The sequence below is a fragment of the Sceloporus occidentalis genome, unplaced genomic scaffold (assembly GCF_023333645.1).
Source record: "Sceloporus occidentalis isolate IW3139 unplaced genomic scaffold, rSceOcc1.0.p SCAF_1, whole genome shotgun sequence".
Lineage (NCBI taxonomy): Eukaryota > Metazoa > Chordata > Lepidosauria > Squamata > Phrynosomatidae > Sceloporus > Sceloporus occidentalis.
In genome coordinates this window covers 67,227,171-67,252,397 of record NW_028316981.1, presented here as the reverse complement: position 1 = coordinate 67,252,397, position 25,227 = coordinate 67,227,171, and the positions used below count along the sequence as shown (strand labels likewise).

The window sequence follows — 25,227 nt, the reverse complement described above, 5'->3', positions numbered from 1 at the left end:
ACCCCACCAGTGGTCCTGCCTCCTTCCCCTAGGATTCCTTTGTCTGGCTAAAATCCTATACAAACCAATCTGGGAATAATTTCCATTGTATTCTATGGATTTTCTTTCCGAGTAGTTCTGTACATAGTAACATTATAAAGGGTGGAATGGAAATAAAAAAATAGTATGCTATTAAATATGCTTTTCTTTTTAAAAATTATTATTTGAGTCCACAATCCAACAAAATAATCTTCTGGCACGATATGACTCCCTCAACTTGGTGTGTGTAGAGGCACCTTAAACCTAGAAAAGTCCACATGCGTTAGCACTGGCAGCAGGGGTGTGTGCAACATTCACTGACCAAACACATGTGGACTTTTATAGGTTTAAGGTGCCTCCACACACACCCCTGCTGCCAGTGCTAATCTGCTCCAGGAGGTTTTGTGCCTTCTTTGACCATTTCTAAAATCTCCTAGGCATCAATTGGGAGTTAGACACATGATCTTTGACTAATATGTTTTCTAAGGTTTATAGAGCACTTTGATATGATTTGTAATGGTCTTGGCTTCAACCTATAGAATCTTGGGATTGGTAGTTTTGTGAGGTATTTAGAATTCTCTGCATGAGAGCTCTGCTGCCTGTCCACACTACAAATCTCAGGATTCCTAGAATGCTTCCATTAAAGTTGAAGCCATAATGAAGTGTTCTAATAGTATTATATGACACAGATCTAACTTACAAGTATACACTCATGGCACCGGGGCCGGGGATGGCAGTGTCTGGGGTGGCCCCTTCCTCCCCTGGCTCTTCCAGCAACTGGCTGTCCGGAGTGAACGTGGTCCTGGTCATGGCCTACGGGCGCCTGGTCTTTGTACTACTCTTCATTTTTGTCAAGAGGCAGATCATGTGCTTCGCCATGAATTCTCGCCATGACTCCCACGTTCCTGTGGGTCAGCACACACCCAAGGGCCTGAGATTGAAATCTGACTGTCCCAGGTTTAGGACATCAAATATGAGCCTCGGCTGTTAGCCTATGATGACGTCACGCTGCTTCAACTGGAGTATCCTCGGAGCCCATGTTCCTATAACTACATCTACAGGATGCACTGGATGCTGTCAGAGAATCAGAAATCCCCTTTTCTGCCGAAGGCAGGCATCCCAAATCCTTAATCAGGAAGAACTTCCAGGCCCATCTGGACCTACGGAACACCAGCACCCCCTTCAAAGGCATCCGCAAAAGTCTTATTGACATGCTACTGTATGGGTATGACAGTGCCCGCTACGGGACAGGGTCTTTCAGCAAGGCTGAATATCTCAAGTACCAGGAATCTTTGTACTAGCTAGCAGCAATCATCAAGGCCTGAGGCAGTGGAAGCCTGCAGCAGCACCAGTCCACGGCCAAGGACCTGACCCTCTCTCTTGTGAACTCTGGCCCGAACATCCAGGTCACTTACCTACCGTCCAGCCAGAAGAGCAAGCGGTCCATACACTTTCTGGAGTTCAAGAGCTTTAATGACAACTACAACACACTGGAGAGCACCCTATGATCCTTCCCTCTCTCTCACCACAGAACAAACAGAGAGGCTTCACTCTGTTCATGGTGGCAGTCATGCCCTTGGTTTGTAATGTGAGGACTGTTTTTGCAATCCTGGTCAGCGGGTGGCATCTCAGGCAATGGTGCAAGGAGCCACTTTGGGGCACAGGGGAAGGGGCATCCGAAATCCTCCTGCTCTTCCCTTGCCCTCCAAATCCACTGGTGGCTTTAGAAATAAGATGTTCACTTACCTCTTTAAGTTATTTATACAGATGTATACCCTCCCTGGCATATTTCTCTCTACCTACACCCCTGTCTGAGCCAAGAATGAGGGGGACTTCATTTGGTCCTTGTACTAGGGAACTGACCCCTTGCCCTACTACTCCGTAATGCAAATTGAATCCACTTCTCCTCCCATGGCCCATGTTTCTGCGCCTCTGTGTGTGGACCCAGCCCTCTTTGCATTCAGATTGACCTGCCTTCCAGATGCTGGGATGTTACACTTATGTAATTAGGGAGCCTGACGGATGATCAAGTTGTAAACTGTCTGCAAGTCAGAAAACCAGCTTTTCTGCCATCTCATTTTGGATGAGGGGGTCATAGTGAGGAGGCTGCTTCTTGCCATAGGTTAAACTTGTCCTCCTTGCCTTTGTCCACAGTGGGCAGCACCTGCCAAACCAAGTGGGCTGTGTCCCCTAATGGCAGCTCCTCCCTTTCTGACCTGGATCCCAGCACAAGCCTTTTCCCTCTTGGGAAGAACAAGGGGTCCTGTCAATCCTCTTGTTTCTTTTTAAAATGGCTGTTTAATAAAATGGGCGTCTGCCCAGCTATAAAACAACAATAACTACTGCTACTATATACTTGTCCCTCCCAATTTGCAGGGGATGCATTGTGGACCCCCCCGTGCGCAAATCAGAAAAATGCAAATATCCAAGCCTCATTGATATAATGGCTGTGTGCTCCTGCGCACACACCATTTTGTACCTCCTGGCTTCCCATCCACGGAAATTCAAGACCACAAATGGGAAGTCACGAACAAGGAGGGGCGACTGTAGTTGGGGTTTGCAGAGGTTTGGCTGCCTTGTCTGGTGTGTAAGAGAGAGGCAAGAGTCTCCATGGCAGGACTGACTTGTTCTCTTTCAAGTAGGGATGTAAAAATAATCAGGTTTTTTTCCTTGATGAGAAAGGGTGGCTTGACGTGCCTAGACACCCTATTAAAGAAATTATTAAGGGCTGCACAACATCTTTTGTCCCTGACAGAGACTGAAAAGATGAATCCTTTCTTAATTTTGTTTTTGTTCTGTTTTTCATAAAAGGTATTCTGCACAAAATGATTATACTTGGTAAAAAAATTAATACATTGTCTACTAAATCCATTTTTTGGGATTAAGATGTAATTTGCACTCAGACTTTTGGTGCAAAAAAATGCAAACATTTCACAAAAAGTTCAAATGTGAAAAACTGTTTTAGAAAATGTGCAAAAAGTTATGTAATCTTACCCACCGGCGAGAAAAGTTTGGCAATTTTTCATTGTTGCACGTAACAATTAAACAAGCAAGATTTCCTTCCATACTTTCAGCATGTTAGCTTTTCTGAAATGAGTTCATGTGCTATACCTAGAATAGGATTTTGAAGACTGCCTCTTAGGTTGACCTCTTCTGTGACGTGCTTTAAAACCAGTGACTGTTTACTAATCACAAGATGAAAACTAATTCCCACGGAAAACTCCCAGCCATGGTTGAATTCTAAAACACTGAACACTGTCAACATGCCTTGAGGGATGCCATTGCTCACAGTAGGGGCCAGAGCCATATTATCATTGGGGCAATCAGTATACTTGCTTTAATTTGAAAAACAGCAACAGTGTTTCTGTTATCAATATTTTTGTGGATTACTTGGATAATTGAGCAGAAATGCATGAGATGAGGCTGTCACTTTCATCAGAATTGATAAAAATGGGTTCACACATGAGGGGACATGTTCTGCTATTTGTCATGACATTTAATTTCTGTGCTGCCACTTCAAGAATATCCCACAGGCATGCACAAAGGGGGTCCTGTTTTAGGAAACCACTCTAGGGCCCTGGTACCTTGATCTACCCTTAGTGGGTCTTACCAGGAGTTGGCATTGTTAATGAACAGAAGAACAATCTAGGCAGAGCACAGCTTTTTAGGGCCTAATCATAAAGTTTGGCATTTTGCACTGTTCTGGCCTCATTTGGTGGAGTGTATTTAATGTTAGCACAGAAGGTATTACAGAATAATCAAATAAGAGAAGTTACGCAAACTGCCATTGAAAATCCCCTCTTCCCCAGCCTCTCTCAACATAAGATTCCATTTCTATTGCAAGTGAGTTGCAGGCTTTCTAACTGTCCCAATTTGGCAGGGATTGTCCTGATTAATCCTCTTTTCCAGCTGCTTTTAAAAAGTCATCCTACTTTTTCAGTTGCTTTTAAAATGTCCAGTTTCTCTCTCTTCCTCCCACTTTCCCGCTTTGTCCTCAGCTTACTTCAGTATCAGCAATCTGAGTTTAAAAATGTAAAAGCAGTTTGTACTCAGTTAACCCTGGTAGACTGGGACAAAAGCAAATTGCTGCAGTTGTGTGTTCTTATTAATTACTTTTGTAGTCTTGATCCCATTCTGATGCTGCTTGGTCATATGTACCCCAGCATTCATCTGTGAAATGCTGGAGAGTATGAAATTGTTCTGTTTTAATTTCCTGGTGCATGCTGAAAATTTCTGAGACTGATTTGAGCATACACACACTTTCTATTAAAGCAAATTTTACATGATTTGGGCAGCAAGAGGCAAAATCTAATTGACATGGTCTGGTGTAGTTTTGTGGACGTTGGGGCAGTTTTGGTACAATTTTTCACAAAATATTAAAAAGAAAAAAGTTCAGGAGAGTGTCAGGAACTTTCAGTAGATATCCTGGGAGCTTGAGGACCTGCCTATAGACCGTACCTCCCCACACCTTCTTTAAAATTCATTTGGCCCTCAAAGTTGAATGTAATGAGGTCCAAAAGACACTTCAGAAATAATCCAGTTTGAGACCACTTTAACTGTCCTGACTCAGTGCTAGGGAATCTTGGGGATTGTAGTTTGTTGTGGCACCAGAAGCTCTCTGACAGAGAAGCCTAAATGTTTCACAAAAGTATAGTTCCCAGAATTCCCTAGCAGTTAAAGCAGTCTCAAACTAGATTATTTCTGCAGTATGTTCTGGACCTCAATTGCTTTAGACTGATCTCTCTCTCTCTCTCTCTCTCTCTCTCTCTTTTAGTAATGTTCTCAATTTTAAAATGGGATGTTCTTCAATTCCAGCACTAGAAGCTTTGGCTTCTAGTGTTGCTATCACAGTTTCTTCTCCTGATTGATTAGTGCTTGCCATCTGTGCTTTCACACTACTCGTGTTTGTGGTGATTGTATTCTCATTAGAAATAATGTTTTGGCTGCAACATATTTTGGAGTGCCAAATGAAAGAGGCTAAATGTATCAGGGTTGTTATGTTTCCAGCTCATTCTTTTCAGTTGAGTTTTTAAGTGAGAAAAACAGTAGGAGCTTTGTCTGTTATGCTTCAAGATCTGGCAGTTCAAGCCACTGGCTCGCCCTATCCTTTCTCTTGCCAGTACGAGGAGGCCATTTGGGGAATGGGAGGCAGATCAATAATATGATATGCATCAATGACAGGACATGTAACAAATCCTGGGTGTGGACAGTAGCATCTCAAGCTTGTACAAAAAAGAGGGAAAGCTGAGATTCAAAGATCTCTAGATGTTGAGCTGCTGTTGCTAATCAGAACAGACCATGCTGACTTTAAAAAATCCAAAATCTATCCTGTGGTTATATGTTTACTGAGCCAACCAGAATGTATGCAGTATATCATGCAAGTTTTCAAAGTTTCACAGACTTCTCCATCAGGGAAAAATGGCTATATATTCCCATAGTAAATTTATCAAAGGTTTTTGCCATAAATGTAGTGAGAAATACCAAATGTCCAAGCTGGGTACAGGAAAGGAAGAAGCACTCAGGATCATATTACAAACATATGTTTAAGAATATCAAAGAATTTCAGAAGAAAATCAGCTTGTGCTTTATAGATTATAGGAAAGCCTTTAATCGCATAATTCATTAAAAAAAAATATTAGGTTGTCCTGATGCATAACCTGCACTAAGGATGAGAGGCTGCTGTTAGGACAGATGATGGAGCAACTGAATGGTTTCCAGTTGGCATGGGGGTCAGGCAAGACTGCATTTTATCATCCTGTCTACTTATCTTGTATGCTGACCATATCATAATTAAAGTAGGATTATGCTAAGAAGAAAGAGGTGTGAAAATTGGAGAAAAGAATGTCAATTAATTTAAGATGTGGAGATGATACCATACTGATAGCAGAAAACAGCAAAGATATGGAACAATTACTGAAAACAGTGATATAGTGCCCAAATAGATGGGCCAAAACAGCAGCCTCTCATTCTTAGTGCAGTTTATGCATCAGGACAACCTAATATTTTTTTAATGAATTATGCAATTAAAGGCTTTCCTATAATCTATAAAGCACAAGCTGATTTTCTTCTGAAATTCTTTGATATACTTAAACATATGTTTGTAATATGATCCTGAGTGCTTCTTCCTTTCCAGATACTTTGGAGGTAGGATGTTTAAATTACACATGCCTCCAAAGAAGCCAGAAGCCACACCAAAGCCACACCATGGTCCTTAGGACCAGAGCAAAAAGGAGATGGCATAGTCTGACTCCTGATGGCACTGGTCAGACCCTGTGTCCATGGCCTGCTTTGGGAGTGGGCCATGCAGACAGCAGGCTTCCAGCCAGAGCATATTCGAGCTATTCTTTCATGCCCATCTCTTCCATCCCAAGGAAGAACGTAGTTTTACAGTTGAACAAGAATAATGACCACAGAGAATGTACAAAACGTCAAAATAGACAATGAAGATACTAACATAATTTAAGACTGCCTATGGGATTTATCACATGCCTTTTCAGCCCAATCCAGGCATGAGACCATAGACATGCATAAGCACATGATTTCATGCATACCCTCTTTGCATTATTCTTACCTCAAGAAATAAGGAAGTTCCATATATTGCCAAAACGAATCTTAAGGTTGCATCACATCCTGGAAAGTAGTTAGTCTAGATTTAAATTTGTTGCTACTGAAAAAGCTGCAGTTAATTTGGTTTGGATCCAGATTTCCTGTGAACGGAATTGCACTCCTGAGATACTCCCTCTGCGGAAAAAAATAAAGGTGTTTTTCAGTTATTCTAATTAGACTTTTCTTGAATCCAAACCTTATTACTGTAGTTTTACAGATTAGAAAACATAAATTGCAACATCTTAAATATTTATAAGAACAATTTTGGCAGCATGAAAGACAGAAACATTAGGAATATTAGCTTTGGCTTCTTGTTTCTTGATTCTTGCTATTCTATGCTTTTTGGCACAATTCTGTAGAATGGATAAAATGCTTGGTTGGGCTGCTGCCTAATATTGGCTATTTCTGACTCATGCATGAGGATGAAAAGCAAGCTTTTATTTATTACTGCCTTTGCTAAGAATAGTAACATAACAATACAGATGGTCCAATAAGTCAACTGCTGGTAATGTGCGTGCGCGCGTGCGCGCGCACACACACACGGGTATTCAAATCATTACAAAGTTTACATTGCTGACTTTAAAAGGACTTCAATAATAATCAGGCTTAAATAAGTAGTTTTGCAGATGCTATCCTCCTTTAGCTACAGTTGTGTTTCTAAAAACAATATTAATTAGAACCACATAAAAAGATCATAATATTATGAATATTATGAAACCTAATTTCAGACTTATAGCCTAATGTTCAAGCCACTACACCAGGCTGGCTCTCATCAGACCATATACAGAGGTATTTTAAGCACCATAATCAAATTTTCCTTTTGTATATGGAGAAAAATTGTTGAGACTGTGTCTTGAATAAACTTGAAATAGATTTGTTTTCAGAACTTCAAAGCTGTTTTATTATTCTCAAGGGACCATATCTGTAGGGTTGCCATTGTCAGGCCCTGATTTTTCCAAGGCAAAACTTAAAAACTAGTGATGGACCCTCATGATATCATTAAGGTCCAAAACACACTGCAGAAATAATCCAGTTTGAGACCGCTTTAACTGCCCTGGCTCAGTGCTAGGGAATCCTGAGAACTGTAGCTTATTGTGGCACTAGGGAATCCTGGGAACTTTATCTTACTGGCCTGTTACAGACTGCCAAAATAAAGCTGCTTCGGGTCTCTTTGGAGGTATGCTGTTTAAATGATGCATGCATCCTAAGAGTCCAGAAGCTGCCCCAAAGCTGCACTCCAGTGCTTAGGAATGGAGTGTGGCTTTGGCACGACCTCCAGACTCTTAGGACCCATGCATCATTTAAACAGCATACCTCCAAAGAGACTCGAAGCAGCTTTATTTTGGCAGTCTGTAACAGGCCACTGTGACAGAAAAGGCTAAATGTCTCACAAAACTACAGGTCCTAAAATTCCCTAGCATTGGGCGAGGGCAGTTAAAGCAGTTTCAAACTAGATTATTTCTGCAGTGTATTTTGGACCTAAGTGTTATGCATTAAGTACTAACCACAGCTGTGCACAACCTGTCATTCAAACATGCACATTTGTGCACACGCATACACAGTTAGAAAGAAAAATAACATATTTTCTTTTCTTTTTTTGAAATTAAGACAGAAACCTTAACGAAAGAGGCTATTCTCAGATCAAGGTGAAATGAGGGGATTATTCCTTCTCTGAGATCTGGCAACTCTATGTTTGACACAAGTACACAGTCCTAAACACATTAGCTAGTCCCAATTGGAATAAGCAAACTGAAACAATTACTGAGTAGTAAGCCATTTCACTCAGGCAATTTCCATTGATTCAGTGGATCTGCTTTGTTTGGGAATAGTGATCAGATTTAGGCCATGTTTCCTTTAGGTTTTAAACATTTATTATTTGGAATGTAAAGTAGATGAAAAAAAGTACATTTGCACATACCTGATACTAAAATTAGCAGCTCCTCTTCTCTATATTTAGCCTGGTAGTGACATAAAATATGCATGATTCAAACTGATATTTGTGACTGCCTATTTAAAATAATATTGAAAAAGTAATATGAGTGATGAATGAACACTGACTGAACACAAAAATGCCTGCCTATACTTACAGACTCTAGTCAGGCCCCACCTGGAATATTGTGTCCAGTTCTGGGCACCACAATTCAAAAAGGACATTGAGAAACTGGAGTGTGTCCAAAGGAGGGCGACTAAAATGGTGAAAGGTCTGGAGACCTTGCCCTATGACGAACGACTCAGGGAGCTGGGGATGTTTAGCCTGGAGAAGAGAAGGTTAAGAGGTGATACGATAGCCCTGTTTAAATATTTGAAAGGATGTCATATTGAGGAGGGAGCAAGCTTGTTTTCTGCTGCTCCAGAGAACAGGACCCGGAGCAATGGATGCAAGCTACAGGAAAAGAGATTCCACCTCAACATTAGGAAGAACTTCCTGACAGTAAGGGCTGTTCAACAGGGGAACACACTTCATTGGAGTGTAGTGGAGTCTCCTTCCTTGGAGGTCTTTAAGCAGAGGCTGGATGGCAATCTGTTGGGGATGCTTTGACACATTTCCTGCATGGCAGGGGGTTGGACTGGATGACCCGTGCGGTCTCTTCCAACTCTATGATTCTATGATGCTATGATTCTATGATCAGACATAGGAGAACATATGCATCTACTTAAAAATTCAAAATGTATGAAATATCAGAATATAATGGGTAATTTCTTTCATTAATTGATAAATAACAAAATAATTATGTTATTATAGAATAATATAACATAATAACATAATATTTTAGATCATGTCCAATTAATATATGTCCTAAATAAATATCATGTCTCTTACTGTGTTTAAGACTACCAACATCAGCTATCTCAGAGCACCATTGAGGACTGTTAAAATCAATGGGAGATTGGCCATTAACTACAACATGGCATGTGAACTGCATGTCTTCCTATATATAAAAAGCTTGTTATTAAAATGGGTTGCGATGGGAGCAGGTATATCAGTTTATCAGGTATTAATCTAAATTTAAGGAATTAAATTCTCCTATTCCGATTTTAGAATGCAGTTTTAGCCTATTAATCAGACCAAATCGAAACAGTTTTCTAGATGAGCAATGTAACCCTGAACTCCATATCCTTAGTTGTCTAGCATGGAAAATGAAGAAAAGAACACTCTTCTCCAAAAAGGACAGAACAGAATTAAGACAGTCAGGCTCCTAACATTCAGAACAATGTTGTCAGCGCTACATGTCTGTATCAACATGGTGAGGTAGAGATACTGTATTTAACTTCTTGTTTGCTGGTCAACCCTTTGTGCCTCCACATCTGCCCCCATCACACTACAAGGAAGGTCTCTGTAGCCCACAACTGCAACAGAAAATGGGAGGAGAATGTCATTTTAAAAACCTGAGGTTTCTGTGTTGGTTTTCTAGATAGGTCATTGGTTGAAATCGCAGCATTGTGAGGAACAATTTAATGGGCTGGGAAAATTCATCATTCTCATTTGTTGCCTCCTGGAACTGCCTCCAGCTATATTTTCATCAGCTGGGTTCCCAGAAATATATGGTCATTGAAAGCATGCATACTGGACTCTTGGACCAAGCTCAAGTTTCATATCACCTCCAGTGGTCTCTTCTAAGTTGAGTTGGGATTTGAAGAGGGGATTTTGTACATTCAAATGCATGTAGTCACACATTGCTCTATTGATGAGCTCACCTAATGGTTCAGCCCAGACCTGGCACCAATAACTTTGGAAAGACTGCCAAGTCCCCACTATTCTGTTGGAGCTCGCTGGTGCTAAAGCCTGCCCCAGGCCCTTGAAACAGAACTGTTCTGTGGCATTTTGGGAAATTTAAATGACTACCCACTCCAACAGCTACCGCATAAACTCATACCCAGGAATCCATCAGTGTATGAACAGGGCACTTTGGCAAGAGTTCCCTCAGATCTAAAGAATCCTACAACTTTCTAGGAACCCTTTCTTGATCTGCCAGGGATTTGAATTGGTGAATCAAAAAGGAGATCATAAATTAGCTATATTTGGAGAGGCCAGTATATTTGGAATCCCGCCTAGGAAAAAAGCAGCTGAGGGTCATTTAGGAATGAGCCTGAGAGTCCTGAAATCAGGAGATATTCATTATTTAGATACACACACTGGTCACCATGCTTTATTAGTTTTCTAAATAAATAAATAAATAATAAATAAATAAATGATGCAGCTATATTAAGGAATCAGGTCAGTTACTGCCTGGAGAAAAAACAACTCGGATTCACTCTTGGTTCTCTGGCAGTAAATGTTCCAGTACGTGTTTGTTGCTAAACAGAAAGAGCGTAAGAGCAAGTTTCCAACTTGAAAGGCCCCATGCTCTTTTGATTTCACTGAGCACTCATAATGTTTGCCTCCATTTGTACTCACTTTTTAAGGAGAGAGTTTTGTTGCACTGATTACGCTAAAAATTTCTTTTTCTTTCTTTGAAGGTAGGAGGAAAAACTTATGTACTTTCTATGTACTTGGTATGTACAATGGCCACAAGAATTATATATGTTTTTCCTTCTCAGTGTTCACACTCAAGGTCTATATTCTAATGTTTTATTTTAGAGGTGATGAATTTCCCTCTCCTTTTTTTGGAACCACTGTAAGCCAAACATTCAGAAATATGATGACAAAGTCCATTCCATATCAGCCAAGGATCAACTCCTTTCCTCCTTGATACTTTATGCTACATGAAATGTAGGAGAATATATTTCTTAAGCTACCTGGTTCACCATCCTTTTCATTGGCCTTTTTGGTGAAATAATATGGGCCATGGCATAGCTTCATTTTAGGACACCTAGATGAGCACCTTAAAGCGTCTACAAGATGAAAGAACTGCTTATTTCAGAAGTCTGAAACAGTGTAAAAGCTGATTTATTGACATCATCATCATCATCATCATCCTGTCCCCCCCAAAAAAAATTGTAACTGTATGCTGCTCACAATTTTAAAAGAGTAATATAATGAAAAACATTAAAAGTGCACATTAAAATAGAAGTAAACTATTTACTGTGTTAAAGCAATTCACATTCATGTTAAAAATTAAAATTCAATTAAAAAAAAGCTCTTTAAAAGCAGTTCATTTAAAATAATACAGCACCATCTAGCCTCTACTTTAAAAACTTTCTGTTTTAAAATGCCTCTTTGTATAAAAAGGACAACAAAGAGGATGTCATTCTGGCTTCCCTGAAAAGAGAGTTCCAGAATCTAGGGGAAGCCACTTAAGTGAGAGCCTGCCTGGTGTAGTAGTTACCCTCTCGGCTTCAGAGGGAGGTAATGACATACCTATGAACAAATCTAGCCATGAAATCTTGCCATTGTATGATCACCATGAATTAGAAATTATTCAAAGGATTGCAACAACAAACAATAAGAAGAAATTAATTTCAAAATAATACATTAATGTCAATGTTTTTAGCTAACTTTATCACATCAATTTTGTTTTAGTGTCAATCACGGGCTCTATGCTGACCATGGCAACAAATCGGCTACCCACCTGAAGAATGGTAGCCTGCACTGCTTGCTGTTAGCTTCAAGCTAACAAATTCCTTGCATCTATTTAATAGTAATACCAGTGATGTTTTCAAGACTTTTATTCCATGTCTCAAGTTGTGTCTCGAGTCTCTACTTTCAAATCTCAAGCAGAGTCTCAATTCCTTATACTTCCTTACTTCCAAGTCAAGTCTCAAATCCAGTCTCAAGCCTGGGAGCCAAATTTTACAGGAAAAAAAAGGAGGTGGTGGTGGCAGTGTGTAAACAAATTACACATTAACAGCACATTGGTTCTATAGTCATATTTTCTGAATTGCTGGGTTTCATCTGTAACATGGAATAGCACAAGATTATGGTATCAGTAATAAATGATAAAAGCACTCCTTGTATGTATGTCATTATGTAACATGTCAGAATCAACACAACTCAGTACATATTTCTTGTATCTTGAATGTGCCCAACAATCACATATTTTTAGAAACACAAGTTATGACTTAACATTAAAAGTTACATTTGGTCCTGTCCTCTAGTGAAATGAAGACAATTTGTATGTGTTCTACTTTAGTTTCTGTAAAGTGGCTTTTGTGGAAAATGGCAAACATTCTGGTTTTTCTTTTCAGTTTTGGTTTTTTGCATGACCCTCTAGAAATTGCAGTTAGAAACACAATTCACTCCAGGCTTTTTGTATCATATTTGAGCCATCTATCTGCTCCCTGCACTTCACATGTCTCTGTGCGATGGAGTCATTTCATAATGAGCAGAAGTAAAAGAAATTGTCTTCATGGGCGCAATGCAATATTAATGACTGCATTAAAAATGTACTGTCCACTTTAGTATCATTTAAATACTATACTATATCTGAAATTACGTATGGATGCTTAAAGGCAGCAGATAATATCGGAAAACATTTCAGTATCTTTTGAGAATTGGGTTCAGTTTTGAGGCATAGCATTGCCTTTAACATCAATTAAAATAAGAGGGAAGTGCAACAAGATATACTGTACATAGACAGGACAAGCCAAATGGCTAAATATGGATAAATGTGTGCATAAAGGGATTGATTAAGATGCCATGCAAGATTAGAAGGTTGGCAGTTTGAGGGTGAGCTTCTGTCACTAGTCCCAGCTTCTGCCAGCCTAGCACTTTGAAAGCATGCAAATGCAAGTAGATAAATAGGTACCACTTCTCAGCGGAAAGGTAACAGCATTTGGCGCAGTCATGCTGGCCACATGACCACCAGAGCAGTCCTTGGATACTGCTGGCTCTTTGGCTTAGTAACGGAGATGAGCACTGTCCCCTACAGTTGCTTACGACTAGATATTCATGTCGAGGGACTACCTTTACCTTTACGCTTACCTTTATCTTTAGGCCTGATTTTACTGGGCACTACCTTCCTTAGTGACCTCTTTAAAAAAAAAAAAAAAGGATTGCAAGACCTGCAGAATTTGAGGGGCAGGATGGCACATGGAAATATTAGGGATGGGAGTTAATCAGCCAAAAGCAGCAAAAACTTTGGTTACTAACTCATATATGCACACACTGGTATACTTTTATCTGCATCCAGACCATGTATTTATTCCCAAAATAAGTGAGATTTGTTTTGTTTCTCAAAGAGAAACTTTGGAAGGGATTACTTGCAAATGAGAATGCATAGAATACAGCAAGAAATCACTAAATATAATAAGAGAATAAAAACTATGCTGGATTGGACCAAAGATCTTATTGGACCAGCATTCTGTTCTTGGCATGGCATTTTAGAGTTACACTGAACTGCTTTTGCCATTTTAATGCCCATTTCCCCAGTTTGAAGAGTTCTTTTTGGAGTTCTTTACCTAACCTTTTTTAAAAATGTAACTACCCTGAATAATTTGATGCCATCAAGTAATGTGGCATCTTACTCCTCCCCATAAGCTGACTTGCTTCTCAACCCTGTGATGGGTAGGGGTGTGAGTGGTAGGAGTAATATTGACACTTGATGGTCTAGTGGAGAATTTAATAAATTAGTGGGGCTGGACAAACCTTTTTACTGCTACTGTGTGAAAGGAAGCATACATTGGACAAAAACTGTTCTTCACATTGTCACATCAGGGCTACTGAGCGGTGTTATGTGCTTTGCCATGTTTTGAATATCAATAACACTGACCTCTCATTGCAATGCAGGAAATACATCCCCATGTTGTCAAAGCAACCTCATGACACCCCTGTCCTCCTGAATACCGTCTGCCTAGTCAAGGTTACTATAGCCTTCTTCAAGTGTTACTCTGAATGAAAACAAGATGAAAAAAAGTATTACTCTCCAGGCTTTCTAAACAAATGGGTGTAGGTCAGCACCTACCCTGTTCCCCCACCCATTATCACTTTCCTCTCATAAAACGAAAGAGGAGACATTTCTCTTTGGTGGGGGCTCTCCACATGAAGAAACTCTAGGAAAGTTAGGGGTTTGTGCTGGTCTGTGAATGAAATAAACCCAATTCATTTGCTCAATCAAAAATAACAAGTTGCTCACAAGGTGAGGCTCTTCTCTCCAGCTACATTGCTTTCTATGTAAGGAAACCAACTTCCCAGCTCCTGTGTTGAAGAAAGCACAGTGAGTGACAAATGAACTGGGTTTCCATGATTTTCTCTCTTCCTGTACTCTGCTGCAAGAGGCAATAAAATTCCCTTCAAGTATAATATGGGAAGACTGAGTCTTTCCATTGCTGTGAGATAATTTTCGTTTCTATGTGGGCACTTTGTTGTTGTGTACTTTCAAGTTGCTTCCTGCACATGGTGACCACAAGGTGAACCTATCACAGGATTTTCTTGCCAAGTTGTTCAGAGCGGCAAGAAACACACTGTTGAGAGAGTGTGACTTGCCTAAAATCACCCAGTGGGTTTCAGTGACTGAGTGGGGCTATTGTAGTGCTATATGAAAGCTTTCAATTGTTTTTATTTGCTAGTTCTTTCTTCTTCTTGATTTGGAGTGTGAGATTGGAAGAGTGTATGAGAGGTTGTGGAATTCCCTCTCATGGCCCTCTCCTTTTACCAGCAGGCAAATTCTTTTTTTATTCAGACATGTAATGATTAATCACTTTGAGATAGCCTTTTTATTGGGGAAAATACAGTATTTTAACCTTATAGTTAAGATTTTAAATGATTTTACACTTTTTAAAATGTGATGATATTATAATATGGTATCTTGCCTTTAACTTTTTTATTATCAAGATTTTAACATATCTTGTTTTAGCCTTTTTGTGAGATACCTTGGGTCCCATGCTAGGAGAAAGGCAATTTAAATAACTAAGTAAATAAGTGATGTTTTGAATTAATTGTCATAACTGTGTTTAGTTTTAGTTTACTGAAAGTTGCCTTTGTTCTGTTTTGTGGGAAAGCAGGGTAGATTTTTAAAAATAAATAAAATAAAGGCATGCTGTTTTGTTTGCTTTTCAGAATGGCATTACATAACCAGGTCTGATTTTTTTACTGTGCACACTCAGGGCTTCTTTGGGGGGGGGGGGCTGCAAGCAGCCATGCAAAAACTGTAACTGGTTTGGGGCTGGGAAGTGAAATCAAACTAGAAATGAACTGGCCTTGCACAGGAGAATGCCTTGCCCCATTGCACTGGTCACTATATAAATTGAACACTGTTGTTGTCATCTCCATGTTGTAAAAAATGGAATGAAGCAGAAAGATGAAAGGCGTGGCTACAAAGTAGAGTTCAGTATGCATAAAAGTAGACTTATTTCTGAATTAAGAATGTGATCTTCAATTAGAACTTCATCAACAGGACAACAGGTTGTTGGTGAGGGGTTTTTGAAACTTTTTTTTAAAAAAAAACTGTTCAAAATTGTTGTTTTTTAAAGAACAGCCTGTTAATATATACCTTTAAAAATTCTCATAGGTACCCATGTCATGGAAGGTTCTGGAAGAATGCTTGTCACTGCAGTGGGAGTTAATTCTCAGACAGGGATCATCTTTACCCTGTTGGGTGCTGGTGGAGATGAAGAGGAAAAGAAGGATAAAAAAGGTACAAATATCATTCTGTATCTTAGTTCTCACCTAAAAATATTAATGACTCAGACTGATAACACAGGAGTACTTGAATTTATACTGATTCAGTCCCATCAAATTATGAGTCCTTCCTTCAGGGATAGAAGTATATCTGACATTTTGAACATTGTAGACCTTGCAAAATTTGAGAAACAAAATCAGCTGCATTGTATACCCTCTAGTGGAACTTAATAATGGATCGTATCTTTTTTTTCATATGAAATCCAAATTTTCATATATTCAAAATTCGCAAAAAGAATTCAGTGTCCCAGTATAAATATTCCAGTATAAATGTAGCAAATTCTTGCTTTAGTAAGTTCCCACCTTTCATCTAGGAGGTAAATTACATTTAAGGAAAAAAGAAAATAAACTCTAATTTTTAAGTTTAAAATATATTTGTCTAAAATTGCCCCTATTTTTTATTTTCTAGCTCTATAATTTGGATGCGTCCTTCTGCTTTATGCAGTATGCAAATGACGTTCATTCATTTTTTGTAAATAGAAAGTGCCATGCCACTTATCTGAATACTGCCCAAAAGTCTGATAGTTGAGGGGATACACTGAGAGCAGGAAGTAGGAACACTTGCATAAAAGGACTTCACCTATGACAGGAGGGCAGTTTAACCAATGGAGCAGTGGATCTGACAGAGTGCCTAGAGGTAGGCTAGCTGGGGTCTTCCCTGTGTAGAATACTCCTTGAAAACAATGCTGTTTATATTTCATGGAAAGTGACATGGATATTACTGCTTTATTTTCAGAACCAGGCAGCTATTTTTAACAATTTAAACTTAATGAAACATAAAGCCAGAAGAAACTCCTTAGACTGTAAGGCTATATAGAAATTAATAATAGGGTTTTTAAATATCTATATATTTGTGTGGTTCACTGCAGCTGATTCAAGGTTTCTTAAAGCATCTCTCGTTGAAATAAAAGTTGTTTTATCAAACCATACATCCTTAGCACAAGTATAGCCATAAATATAGTCAAACTTTTTAAAAAATAAATATATACTTTCTCAGATTTCTACAAGTATGCACCATAATTCTGGTATCTCTGTGCTGATAACATAGTCTGAAATCCAGTTAGGCTGGAACTTAGTATGAGTATAGCCAAAGTAAATGGTACCAGATATGTCCCAGTGTATACTATTGCGAATCATGATCCTAGTTATTTTCTACTCAGAAGTAGACTCTATTGAGTTCAGTGGACTTACTCCCAGGAAGGTTGTGTATTCCTGCAAAGCAAGGGCTTGAACTGGATGGCCCCTGTGGTCCCTTCTGACTCTATGATTCTAAATGCATGTGGCATTGCAGCCATAAACATTAAAAGAAGTGCATATTAAGAAGTAAATATGAAACAATACATGACATTTTTTACTTATAGACAAGGAAAGTGTCTGGGATATTTTATCCCATGTACATTAGTGTATCAAACCTGTGCATACATTTAAGCACTGCAAGCTGTGTTAAACATCCACCATACACTTTGCCACACTTAAAGCAACTGATTTTGAATTTAACTTAAGAAGAATATATATTACAGGCTTATTTCCAGAGTGTCATTTTTCATATTTTAGACTACATAAAAATGGACTTAGACAAAGTGAAAATTGAGTGGTCAGAATAATGCAACTTTTTTTTTTGGACATACATTATTTCTTGCTTTATGTAACATTATTGTGACAAGTGGAACACAAAAAAGTAACCAAGGAGTTAAAATCTTTTATTAACACATCTTAAGTAGACATCATTTCAGACAGAAACCCACATATAGCTCATCACTATCTACAATTTTTACAAGTTCTTTTTTCTTTTGGTGAGAATATCCAATTCTCCATAATTCTCTGTCTTGGAATAGTGTACAGTTCTTTATTGCCCTGCATTTTCATTTCTTTTTTCCCTCCCTCCCTTTAAAAAAAAGAATAACCTGCTAACCTACACTATTGACTGAGGGAAAGGTGGGGGGAACGTTTCATGTTTGTCATATAGCTTTCATTGCACATCCACTAAAACATCTAATGAAGTGCTTTCAAAATCCATTCTGCAGTCATTCAAGCAAGCCTCTGGTGATGTAGTGACTAGGCTGCATGGAGCTGCAATTCTCCAAGCACTGTTCCTATCCTCCCACTATTTGTCTAAACAGGGCTTGTTCATGATTCTAGCATGAACTCCTCTGAAATAGACTGTGGGCTACAGCAACAGTGCTCATTAGATAATGTCCCTGATTTTAAGCACAAACATCATACGTTCCTTGTATGTATGCTTGAAGCTTTTTTGAAAGCTTACCAGTCATATGTGTTTGCATTTCAGTTTTATCTAGTATATTCCTTCCTCATTAACATTTTGTAAAAATCATCATGCAGGTGTGAAACAGGAGGATGGACATCACCTTTCAGGTAGAGTAAGAAATCTACCATCTCAGAGGAGAGTCTGGGCATTTTTAAAAGGGTCTGTCCTGCTAATGGTGCTGGAAATCAAAAAGAGAATGAAAAAGACCTGAGTGAATAGTCAAGAAAACATATCTTTGTGATTTGGTTGCAATTAAATTGTGGATTTCAATTTGGACTACATTCTTCCCCCTTTTTTCTCTGTTGTTCTCTGGTTATATCTGCAAATTCTTCATCCATTTACAATGTGGGCGCAAAGTCATTCATTTTAACTTTTATTGAACACTTAGGGGCCCAACCAGCTGAGGTTAAAAACATATTTTAAGAGGAGACAGGCAGGCTGGGGGGAGTCGTTGTTGGGCAAGCACAAGAAATACCCAGAAATCAGAGAATGATGGCAATAGCTGTCTCCCAATCTTGCTCCCCAGAACTGGTATTGAGAAGCATACAGCATCTGATCCTGGAAGCAGTCTGTAGCCACTGTGATTAGTAGCCACTAAGAGCCTTCTCCTCTGTGAATTAGTCTAGTTCTGTTTTCAAGCTGTCTAACCTAGTGACCACCAGTGGGAGCAAATTCCAGAAGTTAGCTATGTTCTGGGGAGAAGAGTACTTTATCTCCTCTCAGTCAGCTTCATTGGACTCCCCCCAGTTCTAGTGTTAATGTATGCCTGATTAGTATTTTAGTTGAGCTTTGACAGTCATGCAGCAATGGGGAAGAAATGGCAGCTAGCCAACCTAGAAAAGAAAGCCACTTGGCTATTGGCCTGAGCCTTTACAGTTTTGAACTCTCCTGGCAGTTTCAAGCAGTCCCTCTGATACTGAGTTTCATACCATTTTATAGCTTTGATAAGATGCTAGATGCTGCTGACTGTACCATCTCCACCTTAAATGTTTAGTATTAGAATAGCAAAACATACCACTAACTTACTTGGATCACATGCGGCTTCTGGACACTCAAAAGAAACCAAAATTAAATATTTGAAGACTCCCTCCCCATTTATTTTGGCTAAAGATTTGTAACTTTAAGTATAAAATATGCTTGAAAAAGTTCAAAAATTCTGTTATTGTTTTTTTATATATAAAAAAAACCTAATTAAAAACAAAGTTGTTTCAGACCTGTCATTCACTGTGGATTATTCACTCAGCTCTAGCTCAGCTAATTTCCAATCAATACAAAATCTTGGGAAACATTCACTGTCTCCTGATGTGAAGAAATTTCTTGCCTGTCCTATCCCTTTCTTTGTAAGCCAAACTTTTGACATTTTAGAACTGTGATTGACCCATTTTTATTTTCTGTCTTCAACTAATACAAAATAAAACAACAACAGCACAAGCGTACTGGTAATAAGCTTACTTTATCAAACTTGAACTGAACCTGTTTTATCACACCAGAACAGAATGCCAAACATAGTTAGTGGGAGTACTGTTGGGTTTCCCTAAATCGCTGTTACATATAATCCTGTACAAGCCTACCTGGGAATAAGTTCCACTGAACCCAGTAGGACTTAGTTCTGATTAGGCCTGTAAAGGGCGGCATTCTGAAATACGTGCTTTAATGTTTTGGATACAGTACAATGAATGAAGCATTTTAAATAGGACACCTTTTAGATGCATGTATAAAGTGGATTCATTCTAGATAAAGTACAGTAAATACAGGTATTTAAATATATATTTGCCCCTTAACCTTAATCTAAATCCTTTAAAAAAAAGCAATTTAAGAATGTCTGCAAAGAGGAGCAGAGGAAATAGAAATACTATGTAAAGTCAGTTTTCACCAACTCTGTTAACTCTGTTAAATGTCTTTCACATTTCTTTCTTATAATATTCCACATATGAGTTTTTGTTCCCCACTTTTGTAACATTCTTGTAATGACATTCATTTTTTAAGACATTACGTTGCATACCTTAAAACAAATCTGTTTTGGAGAAGAAAGAAAAATGAAGCCACATTAGTCCATAAATGTTCTTGTTTCTGTCATGTGAATTTGTTCATATTATTATGATTTACTCTTTTGTTTTTCTTTTATCCATTATTACTCAGTAGATTCTTCCCATACCTCCTTCCATCCTCCTTCAACTACAGATGGGGCAGCAGGTGCAAATGCCACTGATAATGCAAATGCCAGCTTAGTCAATGGTACGTTAAGAACACCTAGCTTGTTTTATTTGATGGATTTCTCTCCTGACTATATAAGCTTCCCTCTTTCTCTTATGAACTGCACAGATGTTGTATGTGCATGTGATTACCGTGTGAGAGCTCCTATTGTGCAGCAGCTTATAAGAGATGCCACAAATCCCACTATTTTTTTTTACTAGCTAAACAAATCTTTGTTTCTCACTGAAGCAACAATGGGATGAGAACAAGTAGGAATTAAGGAACCTTTTATTACTGATCCAAATGATTTAAAACAATGTAAAATATATCTCAAACCTGTTTTCCCTACTCACAAGGTTTTCAATGTCAAACTGGTGTTTCTGTCTGTTTTTCTCAGGACATATTTGAAAAGAGAGCATGATTTTGGATTATGTTTTTCATCCTGGTTTTCCCCCCACAATGTGGCACTCTCATAAGCATTCATGATCTCAAAGTAGTTTTGGGAAAACAATCCTGCTGGGGTCAGGAATCTGGCTTGAACACAACCAGTAGCATTGTAGAGCTTTATTGTGCTTCCCACAAACTTTTGACTCAGCACCAAGCTAAGCATTTACTGTAGGTGATGATACTAGAAAACAAAACATCGCTATGTGCTCTTGTGCATGTGCTTGGATATGGTTTCATATGTTATTTTTCTTTTAACTAGTATAACTTCAGTTCTGATTTTTCAAATGTGGTTTTGGTCAGCTTCTTGACTCCATTTCTTAGCATGCCCATATTTTAAACTGCCTCATTAAGGAGATAAATTTATAGTAAGTATAAATGGGTGAATTTTGATCTCGATTTTGAATAGAATACTTGCCTTTCTTAATTATTACAATATTTCTGTAAGAGGGTGTGTGCTTTTAAGTATCTATCTTATGAGTTATTTCTCTTTCCACTAACAAAAACAAAAGCATAGATATTATATAATATTTCTTTATGTTATTAATTTGAATTCTTAAATTTTTTTTAAAAGAAAGTAATATGTATTTTATTGAGTCTCAGATAATCTTAGAGGTTTTTTGATACTCAAGAGAATCCTTTACTCTGGAGTGTAGCTATGCAGAGATTGCCTTTCACAAGACATTTTCCTTCAGTCCCCAATTTTCTAGCATTACAGAGTGGGATACCAAAAATGGTTCACACCTAGAATGCTCATATCTTTCCTTGGTTAATGTGCCTGTTCCTTTTCTTTGGATGCCTAAACTGTTTTTGTAAATGCTAACCTAATGTTAATGCAATGCTACAGATTTGGGGACTAAAGGGAAATTTCACAGGGTGACATACATTTTGTGTGTGTGGGGGGGGGGGAGAGCAATATCCTCATTTTGTTCCCCTGTAGCAACACCCCTTTCCCTACTCATCTACAACTCCTAACCTTGGAGCCATCAGATGCAATTTGGTCAGAAGAAAATGCCCTGTATAAGTGCTCTTAGACTGAAAAGGAATAATTCAAGCATTCAGTCTATTCTTGCAAGATGGTTGGGGAGGGAATGTACTGAACTTTTTTATTCATTATGGCCTTTGGGAACATAAGGTTTCTAAAGACATGAAAAAGCATGAGGATACAGAGACCTAAACTTCACCGGATGAAGAATAAACTGGAACCAGGACCTTACTAGCTTTTTACAGCCTATTTCTGGTTTCTAGTCTTAACTAGAATATAACCATTAAATCAGTGCTAATCACAATGGATTTAGTGGGCCTTTCCAAGCCAGAACTAGCAATTGTACTTAGACACATGCTCATTCAAATGTATTTCTTGCCAGACCAATGTATTTTTTAAAAAAATTGTTTGGACAGATGAGTACTAAGTCATATAAAAATATGCTTTTCTGGAGCTGTCATCACCTTTGAAGCCCATTTGTCATGAGGCAAGAAGTGCTGCGTGAGGAAAATAAAGCTAGATATGTCACAACTGGTTTCACAGTTCTTTAAATTCTGGTGAATAGGAATACAATATATTATTTCTTATTGCTAGCTCTGAATGTACCACCGTCCCATTTACTGCTGAATCATACTGGAACTAAAGTCTCCAGATCACACTCCTTGGAGGAAGGTGAAAGTCTTTTTAAAATGACAATGTAATAGTTAACTATGGAGACTGTTCCAGAGGCAGGAAGGGAGAAAAAGGGGGAAGAAGAGAGAAGTGGGAGGAAGATTGGTAGCTGTCTTGTGAAGGCTACACAATGAACTATGTAGCTTTAGCAATAGAAGGAAAGAGGTGGAAGTCAGAAGGTGGCATTTGACAAAGACAGATGCCTTTCTTGCCTTATTTCTGTCCAAAACATAGGGACAGGGCAAAGGAATCCTTTGTGTCTTGGTAATCTCATAAATACTACAGAAAGAAAGATATTTTCTTCAGCCATGGCAAAATATTACCAAGCAGAGTGCTTTGAGATCCAGAGAGAAAGACTACTCCAGCTGAGAGTACTGGGGTTTCCAGAAAGAACTTACTCACCTGGGGTTTAGTGGTTCAGAGTTACAAGAACAGCTGCCACCCAAGAGCTCTGTAAACTGTCAACAGAATTAATAAACAGCATAGAGAAGGAGGTCAGAAAAGGACATTCATCTAGTACAGGGTATTTGACATTTAGCCTTTGGAAATAAGGCTCAAGAAAGAATAGTAGAAGAATGGAGAAGACAGTGTCCCACATGCTGTGTGATTATCAGAAATTCCTGATAATAGGTAGATATATATTTATGTGTATAATAGATACTATTTAATTTTTAAGAAATTATGTTTTAGAGGTGGTTTATGTGTTGTCTTGGTCCCACCATTACAACAAATGTGCTTTTATTTATTTTATAGCAGCTCAGTTGGTGATAAGGCCAAAACACATTGGGCTTTTTAAGAAATAAAAATTATTGGACATCACACACCACGTCGGACATTGTCTCCTTTTGTTTCTCTACTGTGAATACATGCTTTTCCTGTCAAGAAAGAATAAGCCATTCAAGGAATGGTGATTCCCAGGTGGCCAAACAACAACAACAGCAAAAACAAAAACCCACAGGTATCTTGCTCCTGTAACAAAATTGGGAGGGAGGGAGCATTTAGGCTTCCATACCTCATGTAAAGCTGAATTGAAATTTCAGGCCAATTCAGAACAAATCAATAGGAGATAGAATAGATTTGTGGCCCTTTCAGGCAACACAACTGTAGTAGTATATTCCACTTTGTGGCAACATGGAATCCTGGAATTTACATTGGAAGGAAGGATGTTTAGAATGGATTCTCAGCCAGAAAGCTGTAGTTCTTCATCAAATGACAAACTCCATGATTCCATATGATGGAACCATAGCAGTTAAAGTGGAATCACGGTGCAGTAACGGTGTAGGTAAAAAGGCCCCTGCAGAAAAATCTGATCATTTAATAATTTCAGGGGTTTGTGCACCAGTGTGGACACTCTTTGTTTATTTCAGGAGAGAGGTCAATGGGAACTTAAAATACATTTGTTGAACCCCACCCCCCTTATTTTCTTGGTATGCCATGATTAAACATGGAGGCCATGGTTTTCCATGACAACCAAACCAGGAGACTATACCTGTCATCTTTGAGAAAAGGTACAGTTTAAAGGAGCTCCAAAGTACTGTATAGTTTTTGCCAGCTTCCCTGGTTTTTCTGAAGATGGGAATTTGGACAAATTCATGCAAAAACAATTATGGCATTGTGGTTCCACTTTAAATGGCCTGGCAACATTGTATGAAATCCTCGGCTTTAGGGAGGCACTAGTGTTCTCTGGCAGAGAATTCCAAATAAACCTCCCTAAACTGCAAATACCAGGAGTCCATAGGATGTTCCCATGGTAGTTAAAGTGGAATCACAGTGCTACGATTGTAAATTGTGAAATATCCCATGGGTAATTGATACTTTGTAATATAGAATGGGGGGAGGAAAAACAGATGGTGGATAGAGTACATTGACAAAATCTCCATTTTTGTTGTGTTACTAAACTGAAGTAAAATAATCTGAGCTGAGCCAGCCTCTGAAAACAAATTCAACCAAAATAGTCACACCTGGAATAGACTCATTGAATCAAATGAACTTAGTAAATCAATACTTAATTGACTCAGTGGCGAGTTACAGACCACCCGTTTGGGGCGGCCTGTAACTGGCCCTTTCCCTGCTGTATCAGGGCCTCAGCTGCCACAGCGGCAGCCTCTGAGGTCCCAATCCGCCGCTTTCCAGGCTGCTGGGAAGCAGCAAAAGGCCGCTTCCCCGCAGCCTGGAAAGGGGTGTCCTTGGGGCTTCATGCCCCCAGGACACCCGATGGTGGTGGGGACCAAGAGAAAGGGGCTGCTCGGCCCCTTTCTCATTTGCATCACTGGCGCAGCCATGTAGAGGCTGCGCCAGTGATGCAAATCCTGGAAGGAGCTCCCAAACGGAGCTCCTTCCTGCACTGCCGAAAGAGCGCCCCAGGCGTTCTCGCGTGGCGCGAGTATGTCACTTCCGCGCCGCCTCATTTGGTGGCGCGGTCATGACGTAACAATGGCGGCTCCTGTGTGGAACGGGCACCGCCATTTTGTACGGACCCAGTCCGTA

General features: G+C 39.0%; 1 protein-coding gene and 1 pseudogene across 13 annotated transcripts in view; both read left to right on the top strand.

Annotated features, from left to right (window-relative positions):
* The window catches only part of ATP2B2 (ATPase plasma membrane Ca2+ transporting 2), a 216,119-nt gene that overhangs the window by 86,306 nt on the left and 104,586 nt on the right, over positions 1-25,227 (top strand). For 5 of the 13 annotated variants that reach the window (XM_089523545.1, XM_089523525.1, XM_089523608.1 and 2 more), the window contains exons 5-7: positions 16,011-16,136; positions 18,521-18,553; positions 20,589-20,681. In XM_089523545.1, coding sequence (XP_089379671.1) covers positions 16,011-16,136; positions 18,521-18,553; positions 20,589-20,681 — 252 coding nt within the window. Of the gene's footprint in view, positions 1-16,010; positions 16,137-18,520; positions 18,554-20,585; positions 20,682-25,227 lie in introns of all 13 variants that reach the window. The other 8 variants (XM_089523582.1, XM_089523559.1, XM_089523613.1 and 5 more) reach the window with 3 other exon arrangements.
* On the top strand, positions 791-1,526 carry LOC149321521 (lipid transport auxiliary protein 1 pseudogene; annotated as a pseudogene).